The following is a 17,438-nucleotide window of genomic DNA, read 5'->3' as shown; positions in this document are numbered from 1 at the left end:
ACCCTTGGTTCATCTGGGCAGCCGGCTGTTCAATGGTTGCACTTCTAGTCACCGACACACATCTCTGCAGCTGTCATTCACCCATCATCTATGGCCCATGGTGGACCACTGTTATCTCAGAGCTGGTTTCAGATAGCACAGTTTTGACATGCACGGCATATTTTAACCATAATGGAATGTTAACAGTTTACAAACCTGGTTGTTTGGAAAGTGCTTTACCCTTGACCCAAAAGCCAATGCTCATGCCCTTTTGGACATCATATAAATCGCTCCGTTTTCACATTAAGACAATGACTGCATTGTTTTCTGCATCCTCCAAAAATCTTTATATAGCTTCCACTGTAAGTGATGCTATCTTCCGTATGTGAGTGGTTATTACACATTGATACTGAACATGGGTGGTCGCCACATTAATGTGACTGGACCATGTATAATTTCATCACTTGTCTTTTTGAAAGCAGTGTTCAATACAACAAGCTGAGATTTATCACATGATCCCAGAAGTGTTTCTTCTTTCTTACTTTATTTGACCTGTTCATTTTTTCTGGTTATTCTGTCTTCCTTTCCTCCCCAACTAAGGCCTTTTAAAACACCAAGAGTATCAGACATTTATTCCACCTCATATACTAACCCTCAAGCATGCATGCTGTTGCAGAAAGGACAACAGCAGCTTTTATGTCTAATCAATACCTTAACCTTGAGCTATTGTGCCGTGTATTCCATTATTGATGTTTTCTCAACAATGTTAATGTAGCTTCAGTTTCTTTGGTTAGCTTTCTCAGTTTGTTTCCTTAATTGCAAGCAATGAGGCTTCAAATGTTGTAAAAAGTACAATGCGCAACTGCTGGTGTGACAGTTGCAAGCTTTGTTCCAGTGGTCAGTATGCAGGGGTAAGTTTAATGAAAGTTAACTATACTTATTGTTTTTTTTTATTTTGTACAGATACACATTAAATGTTAATCAGATTATACTGGCAACTGGACTTTGTTCATTCACTTCATTGCTTCTGATGTTTTATTTCAGTTAAATGATGTATCAGACGAAGAAATTCACAAACTACTCTAAGAAAGTGATAATGAAGTCTATCTAGACTTTTCAGACCTGGAGGAAAGTGAAGTGAATTTGAGTGATGAAAACATTGAATAAGAGGACCATGGCAGTGAATCTCAACCTGAACCTGAAGGTGAGGATGGTGGTGATCTCGAAGAGAGAGTGAGCATACACATGGGAGTTCGTGTAAAAGCGATTGTGCTTAAGTGTCAATAACCAAGAGAAAAAAAGAATGTGCAATTTCTACCAGGTCCAAAGAAAAATGTGTTGGATATAAATGATAAAGTTAATGCTTTTCTGAAAATAACTGACCTTGAAATAATTGATGAATCTGTAAACTGTACAAATACATATATAAATACACAGTGAGGCATATGTCAATTCTTGCGCAAGAGAGATAATAAAGTGACACCAAGACCCAAAATTAATGACACTGTTTGGGATTCTCTCTTTTTTTTCTTTTTTTAATGGAACAAGAAAAGGCCATCATCCTAACGTACTAGAATTTCGGGTGGCAGATGGAACAGGAATACTACTGCATAGGGCAGCAATGAGCTACAAAAGGTTTCTGTTTCTTCTATGCTGTAATGACATGGAAATGAGGAACAACAGAGCAAAAACTGATAAGTTGGCTGCAATTCATACAGTTCGTACAGTATTGGACACTTTTGTTGTTAACTGTGAAAGTTCTTACAGCCTGAGTGAATTCACCACAATAGATGGAATACTTCATCCTTTCTGACTTGAGCACCTACCCAACATATGAACTAAAAATGGGCTTTAAATGATTGCACTATGTGATGCAAAAAAAATTGTTTGCACTAATCTGGAAATTTACTACGGTATCCAACCAGAAGGGCAATGTTGTGTATCCAATGCTCCTGAGAATATAGTGAAAAGACTTTTGGTGCTTACAGAAAACTAACAGGAATCTTACAACCGACAACTGATACACAAGCTACCTACTTTTGGAATATTTGCTGCAAAAGAAAATCCCTTGAAGTGTAATGTCTGGATTGCAGCAACATAAGGTCTTAGTTTCATACATTCCTCATAAAATCCGTGCTGTCATACTTTTGCCTGAAAACAAACACACACACACACACACACACACACACACACACACACACACGTGAAATCACAGCCAAGTGCAATGTGACGAAAGGTGGAGCTGATGCGGTAGGTAAGATCGTGTGCCTGTTATGTAATTTCAAGAACTGCATAAAGATGGCCACTTGCTATTTTTTTCATTTTTTTAACATTGCTGGAGTTAACTCACAAGTACTGTTTTCTTCACAAAGCCAGAAATAACTTAACAATGAAGCTACCAGAAGGTCTTATGAAAGAACAACTTGTATCTAGAGCTTACCATTTCATTTCACTAATCACTACTGAGAGCTGCTTCAACAAATAAAATCTCCATACATGATTTCACAACATAAAACTCAAAGCTTTCCACACTCTAAATCATAGAAATTAGCACAATTTAGTCACTTCCTGATACTGTAAGAAGACTACCCACCCTCCCCCTCCTGGGTCTCCCTCTTGTACACACACACACACACACACACACACACACACACACAAATTGCACGATAATGTGAAGTTATTCTCTGATGTGGTACTGTTCCATTTCAAATCTTCTAAGTTTTTCCTCTATTATGTCACCTGTTTACTCAAGCAACTGCCAAAACTTTTTCTTTCCTGCTATTTCAATGGTGGAATCTCTTCACTACCCATGGACTCTTAAACAAACAATCAAGGATGCATAGTTTTTCCTAACACATCCAGTCATTACGAAGGCTACAGCATTCATTAAAAAAAAAACTGAGCTATCTCATCATATAATTTTCACTTGTTGCTACGACTTATAACACCATAATGTCATGAAAAGTGAAACAAAAATGAAAATTTTGATCTGGAATGATTTTGCCTTCTTGTATGTCAATTCAAAAGTCAGAATGTATTATTTCTGAAATTTTACATTACTTCACATCACAGTGGTGTATACATAACTAAGAACAACTGATGGAGATTTACTCAAATAAAATGGATAAAAATGCATGATTTTTGATACATCACATTTTGACATAAAATGTACTACTTTGCTTTTCCACTGTTTTGAATAAATCATTTAGACATATCAAAAGACTTTTTACATCTTAAAAATAAAAGAACTAAATACAGGGATGTATTGTGCCATAAGACACAAACAACAACACAGTCACAATGAACCAAATTTTTTTCTTCTTTCACATCCAAGCAAAGATTAGCTGATCATATAGACACAAACACAGAAACAATCCACATACTGATACAAGCAGTTGCTGACAATAAGTATAACACAATATGAGACACAGTATCTGCTGGATTGTGTATATAAAGAGAGTGGCTCCGGTAGGCAGCACGGTAGATACCATGTTTCATACACAAGTCACATGTCCCACCACAGTCTCTTTCTGGTCGCTGGCCCACTGCAGGCAGCCTTTGGTGGTCAACCCGTGCAGATGTGTTTGGCACAATATTCAAAATGTAGTGCTCTGGCACATAGCCAAGTATAACACACAGGGTTATAGCACTACCCACGCTCCCCACCCCCGCTCCACCCCACCGGGGTAGAGCATTCTGTTGGTGTGAGCATAGGAGTGACCGCTGAAACATCCGTGGTTTCTGGGGCGGCTGCTGCAGGTGATGGTGCCAGAAGGAGATTCTGGGCTGGAACCGTTGAGTAGGGACAGAAATGGTGCGTACAATAACGCACACAGCAGCTACTCACCTACGAAGCAACTTAAGAGAGGACTGATGACAAAGCCGTTGGTAGCATCTCAGTTCCACGACATGAAATTGTGCCTATGCTGAGGGCACTGACCGCTCAGTTGGGGTCAGCGGTGTTTAAGGACTCAAAGGCCTGGCAGTAGTGCTGCGGGGCTGGACCCCAGAGGAGAGCAAGGAGCTGGTGACATCTACCCACACAGCAGGGACACCCATGGAGTCAGGACAGATGCTGAGGGAAGAGGCAGAGGTTGTGGACCTGCAGTCCTCTTTGGAGTGCTAGTACACAGTTGGTTGTGGTAGTGCACTACCACCCCATGACTGGTGTGCACAACACAGAGGTTGCAGCCCAAATCCACTTTGGTTGGTGGTCGAAGCCCCAAGCTCAGACCAAGGAGTCAGGAGCCAACCTTGACTACGGCTGCACTGGCGGTTGTTGGTGGGGCACCAAGACCAGATGCAAGAGGGTGCGTGGTTGGTGACCATACAGCATATCAGCCAAACTCCGATCCTCCACCTGCGCAAACCCGTAGGAACTCAAGAAGCCTGTCAAAGTGTCATCAGTGGAGGAGTCCGCAAGGTGATTCTTTATTTGAACTTTGAATGTGAAGACAAAACATTCTGTTTCGCCATTAGATTGGGGGTGAAAAGAAGGAGCAATCACATAGTAAATGCCTTCATTGGTGCAGAAATCATGGAAGGCCTGAGGCATAAGCTGTGGGCCATTATCCGCCACAAGCTTTTAAGCATTTCTACAATAGAAAAATTTTTGGAGTGGGCGTGAATCACAGCTGCAGCTGACGTCGAAGGCAGTGGATAATGTACGGAAATTCAGAGAAAGTGTCGGCAAACAACAACTTGGAAGAATTCAGGAAGGGTCTCGCAAAATCAACAGGGGTGCATTCCTACGGACTCTGCAGTGCAACCCATGGACAAGTGTTGCCTGAACTGCTGCATGTTGGTAGCATAAAGAGAGCAGGCCATGACAAAATGTACATCACTGTTGATGCCAGACTGAAAATTGGACCAATGGGCCAATAATTTGGTATGAGAGAGCCCCCCTCCCCGAATGTTCATGATGTAAGAGCTGAAATACATCCCACTGTTATGGTGGCCAGAATCACAGCTCTAAGTAACATGCCGTACAGAGTTGAAAGACCACCACCACATTAAATACTGAAAGGCAGTGATGGGGGGCAAAACAGTTACACAAAGGATCAGAAAGCCTACCCTGAGGCCTGTCCTGCCAACTACGCCAAAGGTTTTTTTTGTTGTTGTCGTTGTGGTCTTCAGTCCTGAGATTGGTTTGATGCAGCTCTCCATGCTACTCTATCCTGTGCAAGCTTCTTCATCTCCCAGTACCTACAGCAACCTACATCCTTCTGAATCTTCTTAGTGTATTCATCTCTTTGTCTCCCTCTACGATTTTTACCCTCCAATGCTAAATTGGTGATCCCTTGATGCCTCAGGACATGTCCTACCAATCGATCCCTCCTTCTAGTCAAGTTGTGCCACAAACTTCTCTTCTCCCCAATCCTATCCAAAACCTCCTCATTAGTTACGTGATCTACCCATCTAATCTTCAGCATTCTTCTGTAACACCACATTTCGAAAGCTTCTATTCTCTTCTTGTCCAAACTATTTATCGTCCATGTTTCACTTCCATACATGGCTACACTCCATACAAATACTTTCAGAAATGACTTCCTGACACTTAAATCTATACTCTATGTTAACAAATTTCTCTTCTTCAGAAACGATTTCCTTCCCATTGCCAGTCTACATTTTACATCCTCTCTACTTCCACCATCATCAGTTATTTTGCTCCCCAAATAGCTAAACTCCTTTACTACTTTAAGTGTCTCATTTCCTAATCTAATACCCTCAGCATCTCCCGACTTATTCGACTACATTCCATTATCCTCATTTTGCTTTTGTTGATGTTCATCTTATATCCTCCTTTCAAGACGCTATCCATTCCGTTCAACTGCTCTTCCAAGTCCTTTGCTGTCTCTGACAGAATTACATTGTCATCGGCGAACCTCAACATTTTTATTTCTTCTCCATGGATTTTAATACCTACTCCGAATTTTTCTTTTGTTTCCTTCACTGCTTGCTCAATATACAGAATGAATAACACCAGGGAGAGGCTACAACCCTGCCTCACTCCCTTCCCAACCACTGCTTCCCTTTCATGCCCCTCAACTCTTGTAACTGCCATTTGGTTTCTGTACAAATTGTAAATAGCCTTTCGTTCCCTGTATTTTACCCCTGCCACCTTCTGAATCTGAAAGAGAGTATTCCAGTCAACATTGTCAAAAGCTTTCTCTAAGTCTACAAATGCTAGAAACGTAGGTTTGCCTTTCCTTAATCTAGCTTCCAAGATAAGTCATAGGGTCAGTATTGCCTCACGTGTTCCAATATTTTTACGGAATCCAAACTAATCTTCCCCGAGTTCGGCTTCTACTAGTTTTTCCATTCGTCTGTAAAGAATTCGCATTAGTATTTTGCAGCCGTGACAGGTATACAAATTGGTACAAAAACAGTTCGGCACCAACAATAGCTGCAATCTGGGAGCCTGACAGCGGACTGACTTTGGAATGTTGTGCAATAGGTCAAAACTGTATTTAATAGTTGTAGTGAGGCAGAAAAAAGAACCAACATTGGAAGTGATGTGCTGATTTTTTGGACAACAAAGCAGATTAAACAATTAAACCAAAAGTTTATCATCAGTAAAAAGGTGGAACTTAGACCCATACAAGAACACACAAAACTTTTTGAGGGCATAAACAATAGCAAGTGCTTGCTTTTCAACTTGTTAGTAGTGCTTCTGAGTGGAGTTGAGTGTTTTTGACACGTAAGTATTGAACGTTTGCAACCATCCTCATATTGATGAGCGAGAATTGCCACGAGTCCATACTGACAGGCGTCTGGCCAAGATGGAAAGTAGCCAAACAAAGAGCAGAATGTAATTCACATACAAAAAGCATGAAAATGTGCTGAAAGGCCATGTCCACAGAAAAGGAACATGCTTGTAGAGCAACTCTTGGAGGGGATGGGCTATCGTGGCAACACCCAGAATAAATTTGTGATAGTAAGCAATTTTACCTAAAAATGCTTCACCTCTTTGACATTCGTAGGGGAAGGCAGAACTGTGACCACGGCAATATGATGATAAAAGGCTTAACACCACATCATGAAACCTCATATCCCCAATAGATGTCAATGAATGGTTGAGCATTAACTGAAACTTTAAAGCCCCCACCAGAGGCAAAGCTGACCAGTCAGTTTCACAACCACAGGGGAGGTAGCCACTCATTCGATGTAGTACAGGGTGTATACGTGGATGAGGAAAAAAAATTTCCGGATTTTTCCCAGATCTCCCGGTTAAAAATACACTTTCTCCCGGATGAAAATACACTTTTTTCGTGTTAAGTAACAGTATACTTTTTCTTGGAACTGTAAGACTTATCAATCCTTTCAATGGTTGTGGTTTTATATACACCAATGTAGAATTTCCCGGCACTTTAGAAATCGAAACTCAGGGGGAAAAACACATTCTGGAAAGATGTCTGATGTGCAACAACATGTACGCTGCATATTTTCGTATTACGAAAGTATAAATTCAAATTCCACCAAATATCGCATGTTACTTTCCGAAGGATTGAAATCAAGATTGTGATGCGCTTTTGTAAGCCAGTTGTAGCTCGTGTCAAGCGATCTCGTCAGCCGATGACAGCGGATATTCAAGAGCATAGGACACGTGATGTAGTCAGCCAATAGCAACATCACTGTTAAGTAGCGCGAACACACAAACAGGAAAAGGTAATGGTTTAAACTGATATACATAGTGTTGTTATAACAAAAGAAAAGCTTTTACGTATAGCATTGGTCTCTAAGATTAATAAGCTGCAAGAGAAGCTAAGCTTTCACACATAATGTTGATCTTTCCTGTGCGTGTTACACTAAGATACATCACACAAATGTGCCAGTAAAATTTTCAACAATGACATAAATGTCTGATCTTCTGGGCTCAAAAATATTCTAAATGGTCATCCTCAAAGATCTGATTTTTGAATGAGAGTCAAACACACTGTTATTTAAGAAATTCATCAGACATTCGCTCACAGAGTTCATCTTGTGTAAAAGGAAATTTACTTTACTTGAAAGTAACACTTTTCAAACAACCATTCGGAGTATTTTCCCGCAACCTGTTAGAAATAGATTCATTTCAGCTGTGCCAGATGACAGGCGTCGCTGCGCTTGCGCAGCTACGATGACACAGGAAGCCCATACGTTCGTACGTGTAAAACATTAAAAGATCTTACATTATGTCATAAAAGAAACAAAGCATTAGAAGATGCTCCAAGAGCAAGGGAATTTTGTGAACCATACTAAAATGCAGAATTCGGCTTAAAATGCACAGTCATAAATCCAGATTCAGATGTAAATTTTCTTGGAGTACCAGTACCGTATTATCTCCTGTTTGGTTCTTTATTATGGAATAATAACCATACGTGCTAGAAGATGAAAACGTGAACTTGTAATGCAGCGAACAGTTGAAACTAGCCAATAGTGTGGAATTAAACACTTTGTTTCAAATAAATTGACTGCCTCAGCAGAAAAGATTAATAAAAGCCAAATTTCTTTAACAAAACGACAAAAATAACTTCATTGTTCTGCAAGGCGATTAATGCTTGACTGTCAGAAAGCTGGAAACAAAATAAAATTGAGCTCAGCATTTATGAAACGGATGAATTTTTAAGGGAGGCAAAGAATATGGCATGACAACACTTTGTGATCAGTTTTTATATGCTTCTACATATGAGTAAGTCTGTAATTGGCTAAATTTACTATGCAATATCAATTTGTACCAGAAGTTTCTCTGTTTTGTTTTTGTGTGAAGGTACTATAATTATTTGTGTAATATTTATATAGTGTAATATTTTTCTTGTTTTTGTAATTATTTGTGTAACATTTATACTATGTAATATTGACTTTTGTAATGCCTCAGATGATCTCTGAGGTCTCTACAACAATAAAAATCAATCAATCATAACATATTTTAGCCTTCCTCAATTATGTGAATGTATTTTAATTCACATGATAGCTGCCGGCCACAGAAATCTGTTTTGTTTTCATTTGACGTGAGAGCAATAAATGAAGAGGAAACAGCAAAATCACTTAACGTAAACACAAGTCACGTGGAGACTACCACCTCCCCACAACAACTCAAGACTGATCTGTGCATCATGTCCGGATTTTCTTCAATCCATAAGTCCTAGCTTTTTTTCTCTCTAATCTTGCCACAGGTTTATACGGCGTACTTTCCTTTCTGGGAAATAATCTATTACCTCATCAAAGTTCATCAACATTCTGCTACACGAAAAAACGAAATTTCGTTGCCTAATATTAGAAATGCTGTTAATACAAATATACAAATAGTACCCAAGACTGGCATGGTTTCTCGATCTGATTATGTGTATTTTGTCACTGTCTGCTAGATAAACGAAACAGGCCTGCCTAATATTGCAGCAACTGTTACACAGACCAAATAAAGGAGACTGTTTTGGCACAAATGGTCATTTTTATAACATGATAGAATATAATTCACAAAGTACCAATATCAAATGCCTATTAGGCCTATGACAAGCAAAAAGTTTTATGTTAGGAAATAGTTTCACATTTCATTCATACTCTCTAGCTTCTGAAGCATGAGATTGAAAAGTAGTAGTACTAAATTTTTATATAAATTTGGAATTGTCATATTCTCCCGTAATTTGTGAGAGTCCCGTTTCTTCTTCTTCCTCATTCTAACAATCTTGTCATCACAAATTCTGTAACTATTCCTGCCAGTGTCAAAATTCATTCTCTGGTTAACTTCACTATCCCTGCCACAATCACCAGTTTAGTTATCCTGCATTTATTCTCTGGTTAGGCATTATTACGTGTTCGTACAATGCGTTTTCCACGCTACACCCAGAATAGAACTTTAGCGGCTGCTAGCCAGAGACTGCATAACTGGCCCTTAGTAGTGTAGCGGTCTGGCCAAAAATTTTCTGTCAAAATTTCATTTTCTTAGATACACGGAGAAGACAATACTTAATCTTTGTTGCCTGTTATTCCTGTTAGGCGTTTAGTTCCACTCTGGCACTCTGAATCAATGGAATTCGCTAGTAGTTATAACAACGCTGATCATCTGCAAACCCAGTCAACCACATAAACAGCGATTGTCATTCACCCTTTCGGCTTTATTCGCTCAGCTCGTATAGACACGTCCCCTTTTGTCTGCAGGAAAGTTTATTTCTAAATGCGACAGTGATTTCTCTGGCAGAAACATCACATACACTATGCACGCATTCAAAAGTCAACTTACGATTCATTCAGAAATCAACTTAGAATTTGATCAAAAATGTTCAAAAACCAACAGGGATGCGTTCAAAATCATATGAGACAGACCAACGGGCACTGGATGCTAGGCGCTATGTGAAACAAGGTCTTTTTCCTCAATAACATGAATTTGGCGCCGCCCACCCCCCCACCCCTTACTGTGTTAAACTTTAAAATAAGATTCTGTCTTCTAATGAGTGCATTATGACGCTATTTTAAATGTCTAAATTCAGTCAAGAACTACGTAATGTATTGAACATCAAATTTTTGTTGCCCCTATGACTCAACTGGTACTGGTTTCCAGCAGCGTTTTAGTAACATAGATGGCAGATAAAATTCTGATAAAGGCCAATCACAGTTGCTAGGAATGATGTTACAGACATTAACACTTGATTTTGTCTTACGTTTGAGGGGGGCATGAAGAGGGGGTACAAATTAATTGTGGCAATGCACTGGACAAAATCACAAAGAATATCATAATAAGCTTCTACGAATGTGATTATGTATCACATTAGGTCCTTGGTAGAGGAGACAGAGAAGCTAGATCAGCTTTCTGTAATGAGAAATGACAAAAGAATTATCTCAATATGACAATTTCTGAACTGTAACATTTTTTTCCATATTGTAACCTCCAGATGTGAAAATTGAGTTCTCATCCATTGCAGCTCGCACAACGACATCCACTACTTCCTTCTGACATCCCAGCAATTGTCATGGTAACATCAGTATTCTATGTCCAGCATAGTCTAGAGTATAGAAAGTTTTTTGAATAAAAACAGCCAGCCAGTAAAGTCAATTATATGCAACATATATTTCAAAAATCTTGTATTTTGGCACATGCCAGTTATCAGTTGGTGTCAATGGAATAATGAGGAGACGGGAAGATAGTTAAAATGGTGCAGGAATGTTCTATATATGACGTTTTCAAAATACTGGAGAAAAAATGACCGAAGCTTCTTATTCACTGTCATCAAAAATACGCAAACTGATTTCCATGAAACAACAAAAGTTAAAATTTTCAAATAATATTTGTCTTCTCCACATTGATTTCATGAGAACTGCACTATTGCTTATAGGATTGGGTGCAGAGTGCACACTGGAATAATGAACAAATCACTATTCACACTGCAGTTGCTTACAAAGTTACCAGTCCATTTTCATATGCTAATAGACCCGATTATCTGGAACATAGCCATGCTGACAAGTTAAAGCAGCTTTGGAGCAAAATCAGATCTCATCTAAACACTCAATTCCACAGACTCCACAACGCTGCTAAGTATACAGTTTAAACAGGTTTGTTGTCTGATTAAGTGGTACCTACTTCTATTTTATACCCATTGCAGACCAAGTCGTTAAGAAGAAACATCCATAATTTCTTTCATTATGAGTTCCAACAATGAAAACTTTTCACTGTCTTTTGGTCTGTGGGTTGTTATTAATACAGAATCTGAACAGGGACATCTGAGCAAATTTATTGGGCAAGTTGTCAGAGGATACTTGTGAAAAAAATAAAAGAAAAAAGTTGTTTTAGTTAAATTCCTCCATAGTATGAAGTAAACTTGTATGATTTTTCCCAAGTGATGAGTGCTTTGTAAGACCTTATCACATGTTCTCAGGAAAGGTTAACTTTTGCTGAACAGAAATCAAACCTTTTAAACCATATCTATTCTCTATTATCTGAATGCTCTCCATTTATTCACAAGTATGTCACTACACAACGATTTTAGCATTGTAACGTGTTCAATTTCAGTCCTCCCCCCAGATTAAATGGATGTGTTACATATGAGATACTAAAATGCTACATCCGTAACATTTAATTCTCTATTTTGCATTAATCAAAGTAAATTCATCTAAAGCCCCACATAATTTCGTAAGAGCTACCACTGGTACTTTATGTCAATACCACTGGTTTCTCTTTGTACTGAAGAATCTCTCAAATATTGTTGTTGTTGTCTTCAGTCCTGAGACTGGTTTGATGCAGCTCTCCATGCTACTCTATCCTGTCCAAGCTTCTTCATCTCCCAGTACTTACTCCAACCTACATCCTTCTGAATCTGCTTAGTGTATTCATCTCTTGGTCTCCCTCTACGATTTTTACCCTCCATGCTGCCCTCCAATGCTAAATTTGTGATCCCTTGATGCCTCAGAACATGTCCTACCAACCGGTCCCTTCTTCTTGTCAAGTTGTGCCACAAAACTCCTCTTCTCCCCAATTCTATTCAATACCTCCTCATTAGTTATGTGATCTACCCATCTAATCTTCAGCATTCTTCTGTAGCACCACATTTCAAAAGATTCTATTCCCTTCTTGTCCAAACTATTTATTGTCCATGTTCCACTTCCATACATGGCTACACTCCATACAAGTATTTTCATAAATGACTTCCTGACACTTAAATCTATACTCGATGTTAACAAACTTCTCTTCTTCAGAAACGCTTTCCTTCCGATTGCCAGTCTACATTTTATATCCTCTCTACTTCCACCATCATCAGTTATTTTGCTCCCCAAATAGCAAACCTCCTTTACTACTTTAAGTGTCTCATTTCCTAATCTAATTCCCTCAGCATCACCCGACTTAATTCGACTACATTCCATTATCCTCATTTTGCTTTTGTTGATTTTCATCTTATATCCTCCTTTCAAGACACTGTCCATTCAGTTCAACTGCTCTTCCAAGTCCTTTGCTGTCTCTGACAGAATTACAATGTCATCGGCGAACCCCAAGGTTTTTATTTCTTCTCCATGGACTTTAATACCTACTCCGAATTTTTCGTTTGTTTCCTTTACTACTTACTCACATATTACAAGAATTTAACATACATGTGAATAATCTTCAATTTTCTGAGCTATGGCTACAACATTAACTTTTTATTTTCTTTAATGGCAAATAAACACAGCTTCCTTCATCAAATCTTGGATGTGTGTTGTTTACACTGAGTTCTATCTATAACACAATTAATAGCTTTTGGATTTTATTTACATGTTAATATTCCATTTTCAGTTGAACACATCACTAATTTCAGTTGTACACATGTTACATCACTCAGCTGTTTAATTCAGTACTGATTTATATGCTTGCTGGATCATGAAAACTGGAGCCAATCACATCTAGTTGAATTTATTGTCTGCAACATTTACATATTTTTTTCAGTTTTAGCTCAATTCAAGTGTTCAGTATGTAATTAATTAGCTTTAAACAAATGCCTTATGTTAGTAAATGTAGCTCATTAACTTCTGCGCCACAGTGGCAAGAAGAAAACAATATTCCTGATTAACTCCCCCATGGTATGTATTTAAAGGCTATATGTTTTACCTCTTTCTCCCTTTACAGTTCTCAAAGAAAATGTCCATTACTCAGTGATACTGTTCATGGACAAATGATGACCTTTTTATTCCACTGCTGCAGAGACATCTATTATGCAATGAAAGCAGCAGCCTTAATGTTCAAGATCTCTCTTCCCTCCATTTTTTCAAGGTTGTTTAGGCTCACTTTTCACACTCATGCATTATGCTTTCCAATGCAGTTAACTTTTTAAGAAGCAACAGATTTAATTACTACAAAATTTAATACAACAAAACATGACAATGGCACAGTGTGTCATACAAAATAGAGCAAAATGTGTTCATCCTATGATGTTGCTCAGGCTGGAATGTGGAAATGTCAAATTAGCCATGCTTCGAACAGTTGACAAAGACAATAACCCTATTTCAACTAAAAATGTCTATAATGAATTATTTATACCTTAACAGAATTACAATCATTAGGAATATTGTAATTTGTATTTTCTATACACTTGGATATCGCACACGACATGAAACTCGTGATAGAATTAATGTCTTGGCATTTTCCGAAATATGCAAGTAACTGCAACCAGTTGGTCTTCCCACCATGCGCATGGCAGGATTATACCTCCTTCATCAGAGATATTTACTTTTGCAGGGCTCAGTGACTGTGTATATGAATTTTATGGGAACCTTCTGTCACTGCGTGGCATGAGAGGACAAGAAATTCTTTTAATACATGGCTCTTAAGCTTTGTGCGGAGGATGATACCCATTTTATTATTATTGTGAGCTGTGTGTGTGTGTGTGTGTGTGTGTGTGTGTGTGTGTGTGTGTGTGTGTGGGTGGGTGTGGGTGTGTAAAAGGGAATGGACAGATGAGTTATGACAGTTAATGTACGATAGAGATACAATACTGCGAAAATGAGTGGTTAGAATATAAGTAAAAGTGACTGTTAAAGTTACTTTTGTATTTCAATTGATGTTCCTGAGTGTCATGGTTATGCCTAATCTAAAAGTTTGTATTTAAGAGCTTAAATAAATAACAAAAATATCAAATTCACATACCTCAGGATGAAAAAATATTTCTGGTCCGAGAAACCTCTCATAGCCCACATCAACAACAAATGGTTGTTTTGTGACAGAGTTGATGCCTTCATATTTCTTCATCCATTTTGATGAATCTGAATCATATTTAGCAAATTCTTTTGCAATATCTGGGCAAATATAACAATAACGCTCCTTTATTGCTTTTGCTGTTTCCAGAGACTGTTCAGGTGGAATCCCAATTTCACGTTCTCTCAGCAAAGACTGGATGAAATAGGTTATGTTTCTGCCTGCTATAGGAATGTGTTTTATACAGCTTCCTATTACATACCCATCTGCCTACAAAAACAAAAGAATTGTAAACAAATACTGTAAAATTAATAACAAATTAATGAAAGTAAAATTTCTTCAAAATGTAAACACTTTAAAATTACAATTCTACCTCTATGTTAACTTATACGTACAACAGTTTGCCAGTAAAAATCTGCTCGAAACTGCCGCTCTCTAACCACACAAATATAGCACTTTTATAAAATAATATCAGGCTGCCTGTTCACTTTGTATATTCCATAAAACATATAATACAAACACAAGTACAAATATGGTAACATCTCAGAGAAAGCTCTGTGTGTTGAGGCCTTCTTTGGACAGTTACTATCATTAGGGATGTTTCTATACAAATAATCCGTCCACATAATTCTATGGAAAACAATAAACTGAGAAACTTGAAAACAATAAAGTAAGAAACTTTAAGGACCTTACCACAGGTATGACGTGTGTAACACCATCACCACTATCCACAACTATTCCAGTGAGCGTGCGTTCACTAACAGAACGTGATGCCCAAGAGGCTGCCAAAGCTAAAACAGCTTGTACAGCAATATATAGTCCTGGGACGTTAAATGATTCAAACATTATCTCTGCAAAGAAGAATTGCAATTATTCTCATATTAAAGATTATACCATAAAAAAGTGGGAAAAAAGTAGAACTGCTGCTTACAATATGAACTTTAATAACAAAAAGACATCATAATTTTTACACGGAAGTGAGAGAAAAACAAGAAGACTTTAAAATACATTTCTGTTAACAGCCCTAATCTACTGTTATCCAAATTTCCTCTGATACTGTCAAGAGCGGTGTCAAACATCCACTCAGCACATCCTACTGCACACTCGTCACTGATATCAAAAGAAGCCACAGCTACCATCTGGAAATCCACGTGGAGTTGTGCACCTTGTGACCTGACCACCAAAATGCCTGTAGTACCAGCATACTGGGTAATGTTGTTTCCTTTGTCCCATTTGCCCATCCGTTAAGTTTTCTGGTGGAATGAGTGACCATCTTCTTTACTTTGTCTGGTGTAGGTCGACTTATTTACCGTCAGTGCCAATAACTGACTTTGAAGTGCGTCCATTTGACAATGCAGACTTTGGAGATGTTCATTTGGGATCATGTCATATACCAGCTGTCTCACCTAAGATGACGTCGCCACCGAAGTGTTTGCCAGTTCCATCAAAGCATGAACTTTGTTTGCTACTGACAGTAGAGACTTAATACCATTTTTGCCATGTAGCCATGCACAATTTTACTGGCAATGGAAGATGTGATAGAAAAACACGACACAGTGTTGCATTTGACATTACTTCTTCCTCAATGACATTTATTAGGAGATGCTAGAATTCCGGCGGTGTTCTATCTGATACATCCAACAGTAATACTTGTTGCACATGTTAGTCCACTCATTTACACATCGAGTGAAAGCATCAGTCAAGTGAAGATATTGTTGTTGCGAAGGTGGTTTTAATACGGGGTGTCCCAAAAAGAATGACTCGATTTTAACTTGTAATAATATTGAGGCAAAGTCACTGAAGGTAACAAACAGCGCTAGATGTAATCGGCATGGTCTAGAGTTTCAGAAAAAAAATCTGCTAGATGTCACTACGAGTGCTGACCTGGAGCATGCAGCCAGTCTCGCGCAATATGGTGTATGTGCAACAGAAGGCATATTGTGTTATTGAATTTAGTCGTACTCAATCAGTGATCGCAGCTAGTGGGCATTTCATATTCAATTTTGTGCTAAACCACCATCACCAAAGAACATTCGACAGTGGTATAAACAGTTTGAAGAAACAGGGTGCCTATGTAAAGGCAAAAGTCCTGGCTGGCCACATGTTCCTGAAGAAACAGTGGAACAAATCCAACGAGCATTTGAGCAGAGCCCCCGTAAGTCTACACGTCGTGCTAGCGGAGAACTTGCGTTACCACGCATGACAGTGAGGCATGCATTACGGCCTCCCATTTAGCCTTCAAACCATACCGATTACAACTGGTACAAGCTCTTCGAGAGACTGACAAAGTGAAGTGAGTGGACTCCTAGGTTCCCTGACTTAACACCATGTGATTTCTTCCTGTGGGGATATGTTTTAAACAATGTGTTTACATTCCTCCCTTACCTCGTGACATTGAAGAATTAAAAGCCAGAATATCAGCTGCTGTAGATTCAGTGACAGAAGACACCTTACGTTCAATTTGGGATGAAATCTAATATCAATGTCGTCCGTGCAGCCAATGGAGGACATATTGAACATTTATGATAGATTTTTATAAAGTTCTGTCTTTTCTGAGTATTTTAGTATGCAACTTGTTGGTGTTAAGCCCTTCTTCCGAATAAATAATTCTATTTAAAATCTGGTCATTGTTTTTGGAACACCCTGTATATTGTAGCGCTTTGAGAATTTCCGTGTAAATTCTAGAAGCCTTCTTCCATTTCGAACTCACGATGTTTTAAATAGTAGTGTGAGAGAGACGAATCCACACTGCATTTTTGTGTGTGCAGGTCTAAAAACAGTCACGTGCAAAATGTGAACGCAGCAGCCGAACGATGGCCGACAAGTA

At 38.6% G+C, this 17,438-nt stretch overlaps 1 protein-coding gene across 1 annotated transcript in view; it reads right to left on the bottom strand.

Annotated features, from left to right (window-relative positions):
- Positions 1 to 17,438, bottom strand: part of LOC124613247 (actin-related protein 3) — a 96,486-nt gene that overhangs the window by 36,744 nt on the left and 42,304 nt on the right. The window contains exons 4-5 of the mRNA XM_047141931.1: positions 15,305 to 15,462; positions 14,564 to 14,881 (exon numbers count right to left, since the gene is read on the bottom strand). Of these exons, the coding sequence (XP_046997887.1) occupies positions 14,564 to 14,881; positions 15,305 to 15,462 (476 nt within the window). The remainder of the gene's footprint in view (positions 1 to 14,563; positions 14,882 to 15,304; positions 15,463 to 17,438) is intronic.

This window comes from Schistocerca americana, chromosome 4, assembly GCF_021461395.2.
Source record: "Schistocerca americana isolate TAMUIC-IGC-003095 chromosome 4, iqSchAmer2.1, whole genome shotgun sequence".
Lineage (NCBI taxonomy): Eukaryota > Metazoa > Arthropoda > Insecta > Orthoptera > Acrididae > Schistocerca > Schistocerca americana.
This window is presented reverse-complemented; position numbering and strand designations above follow the sequence as displayed.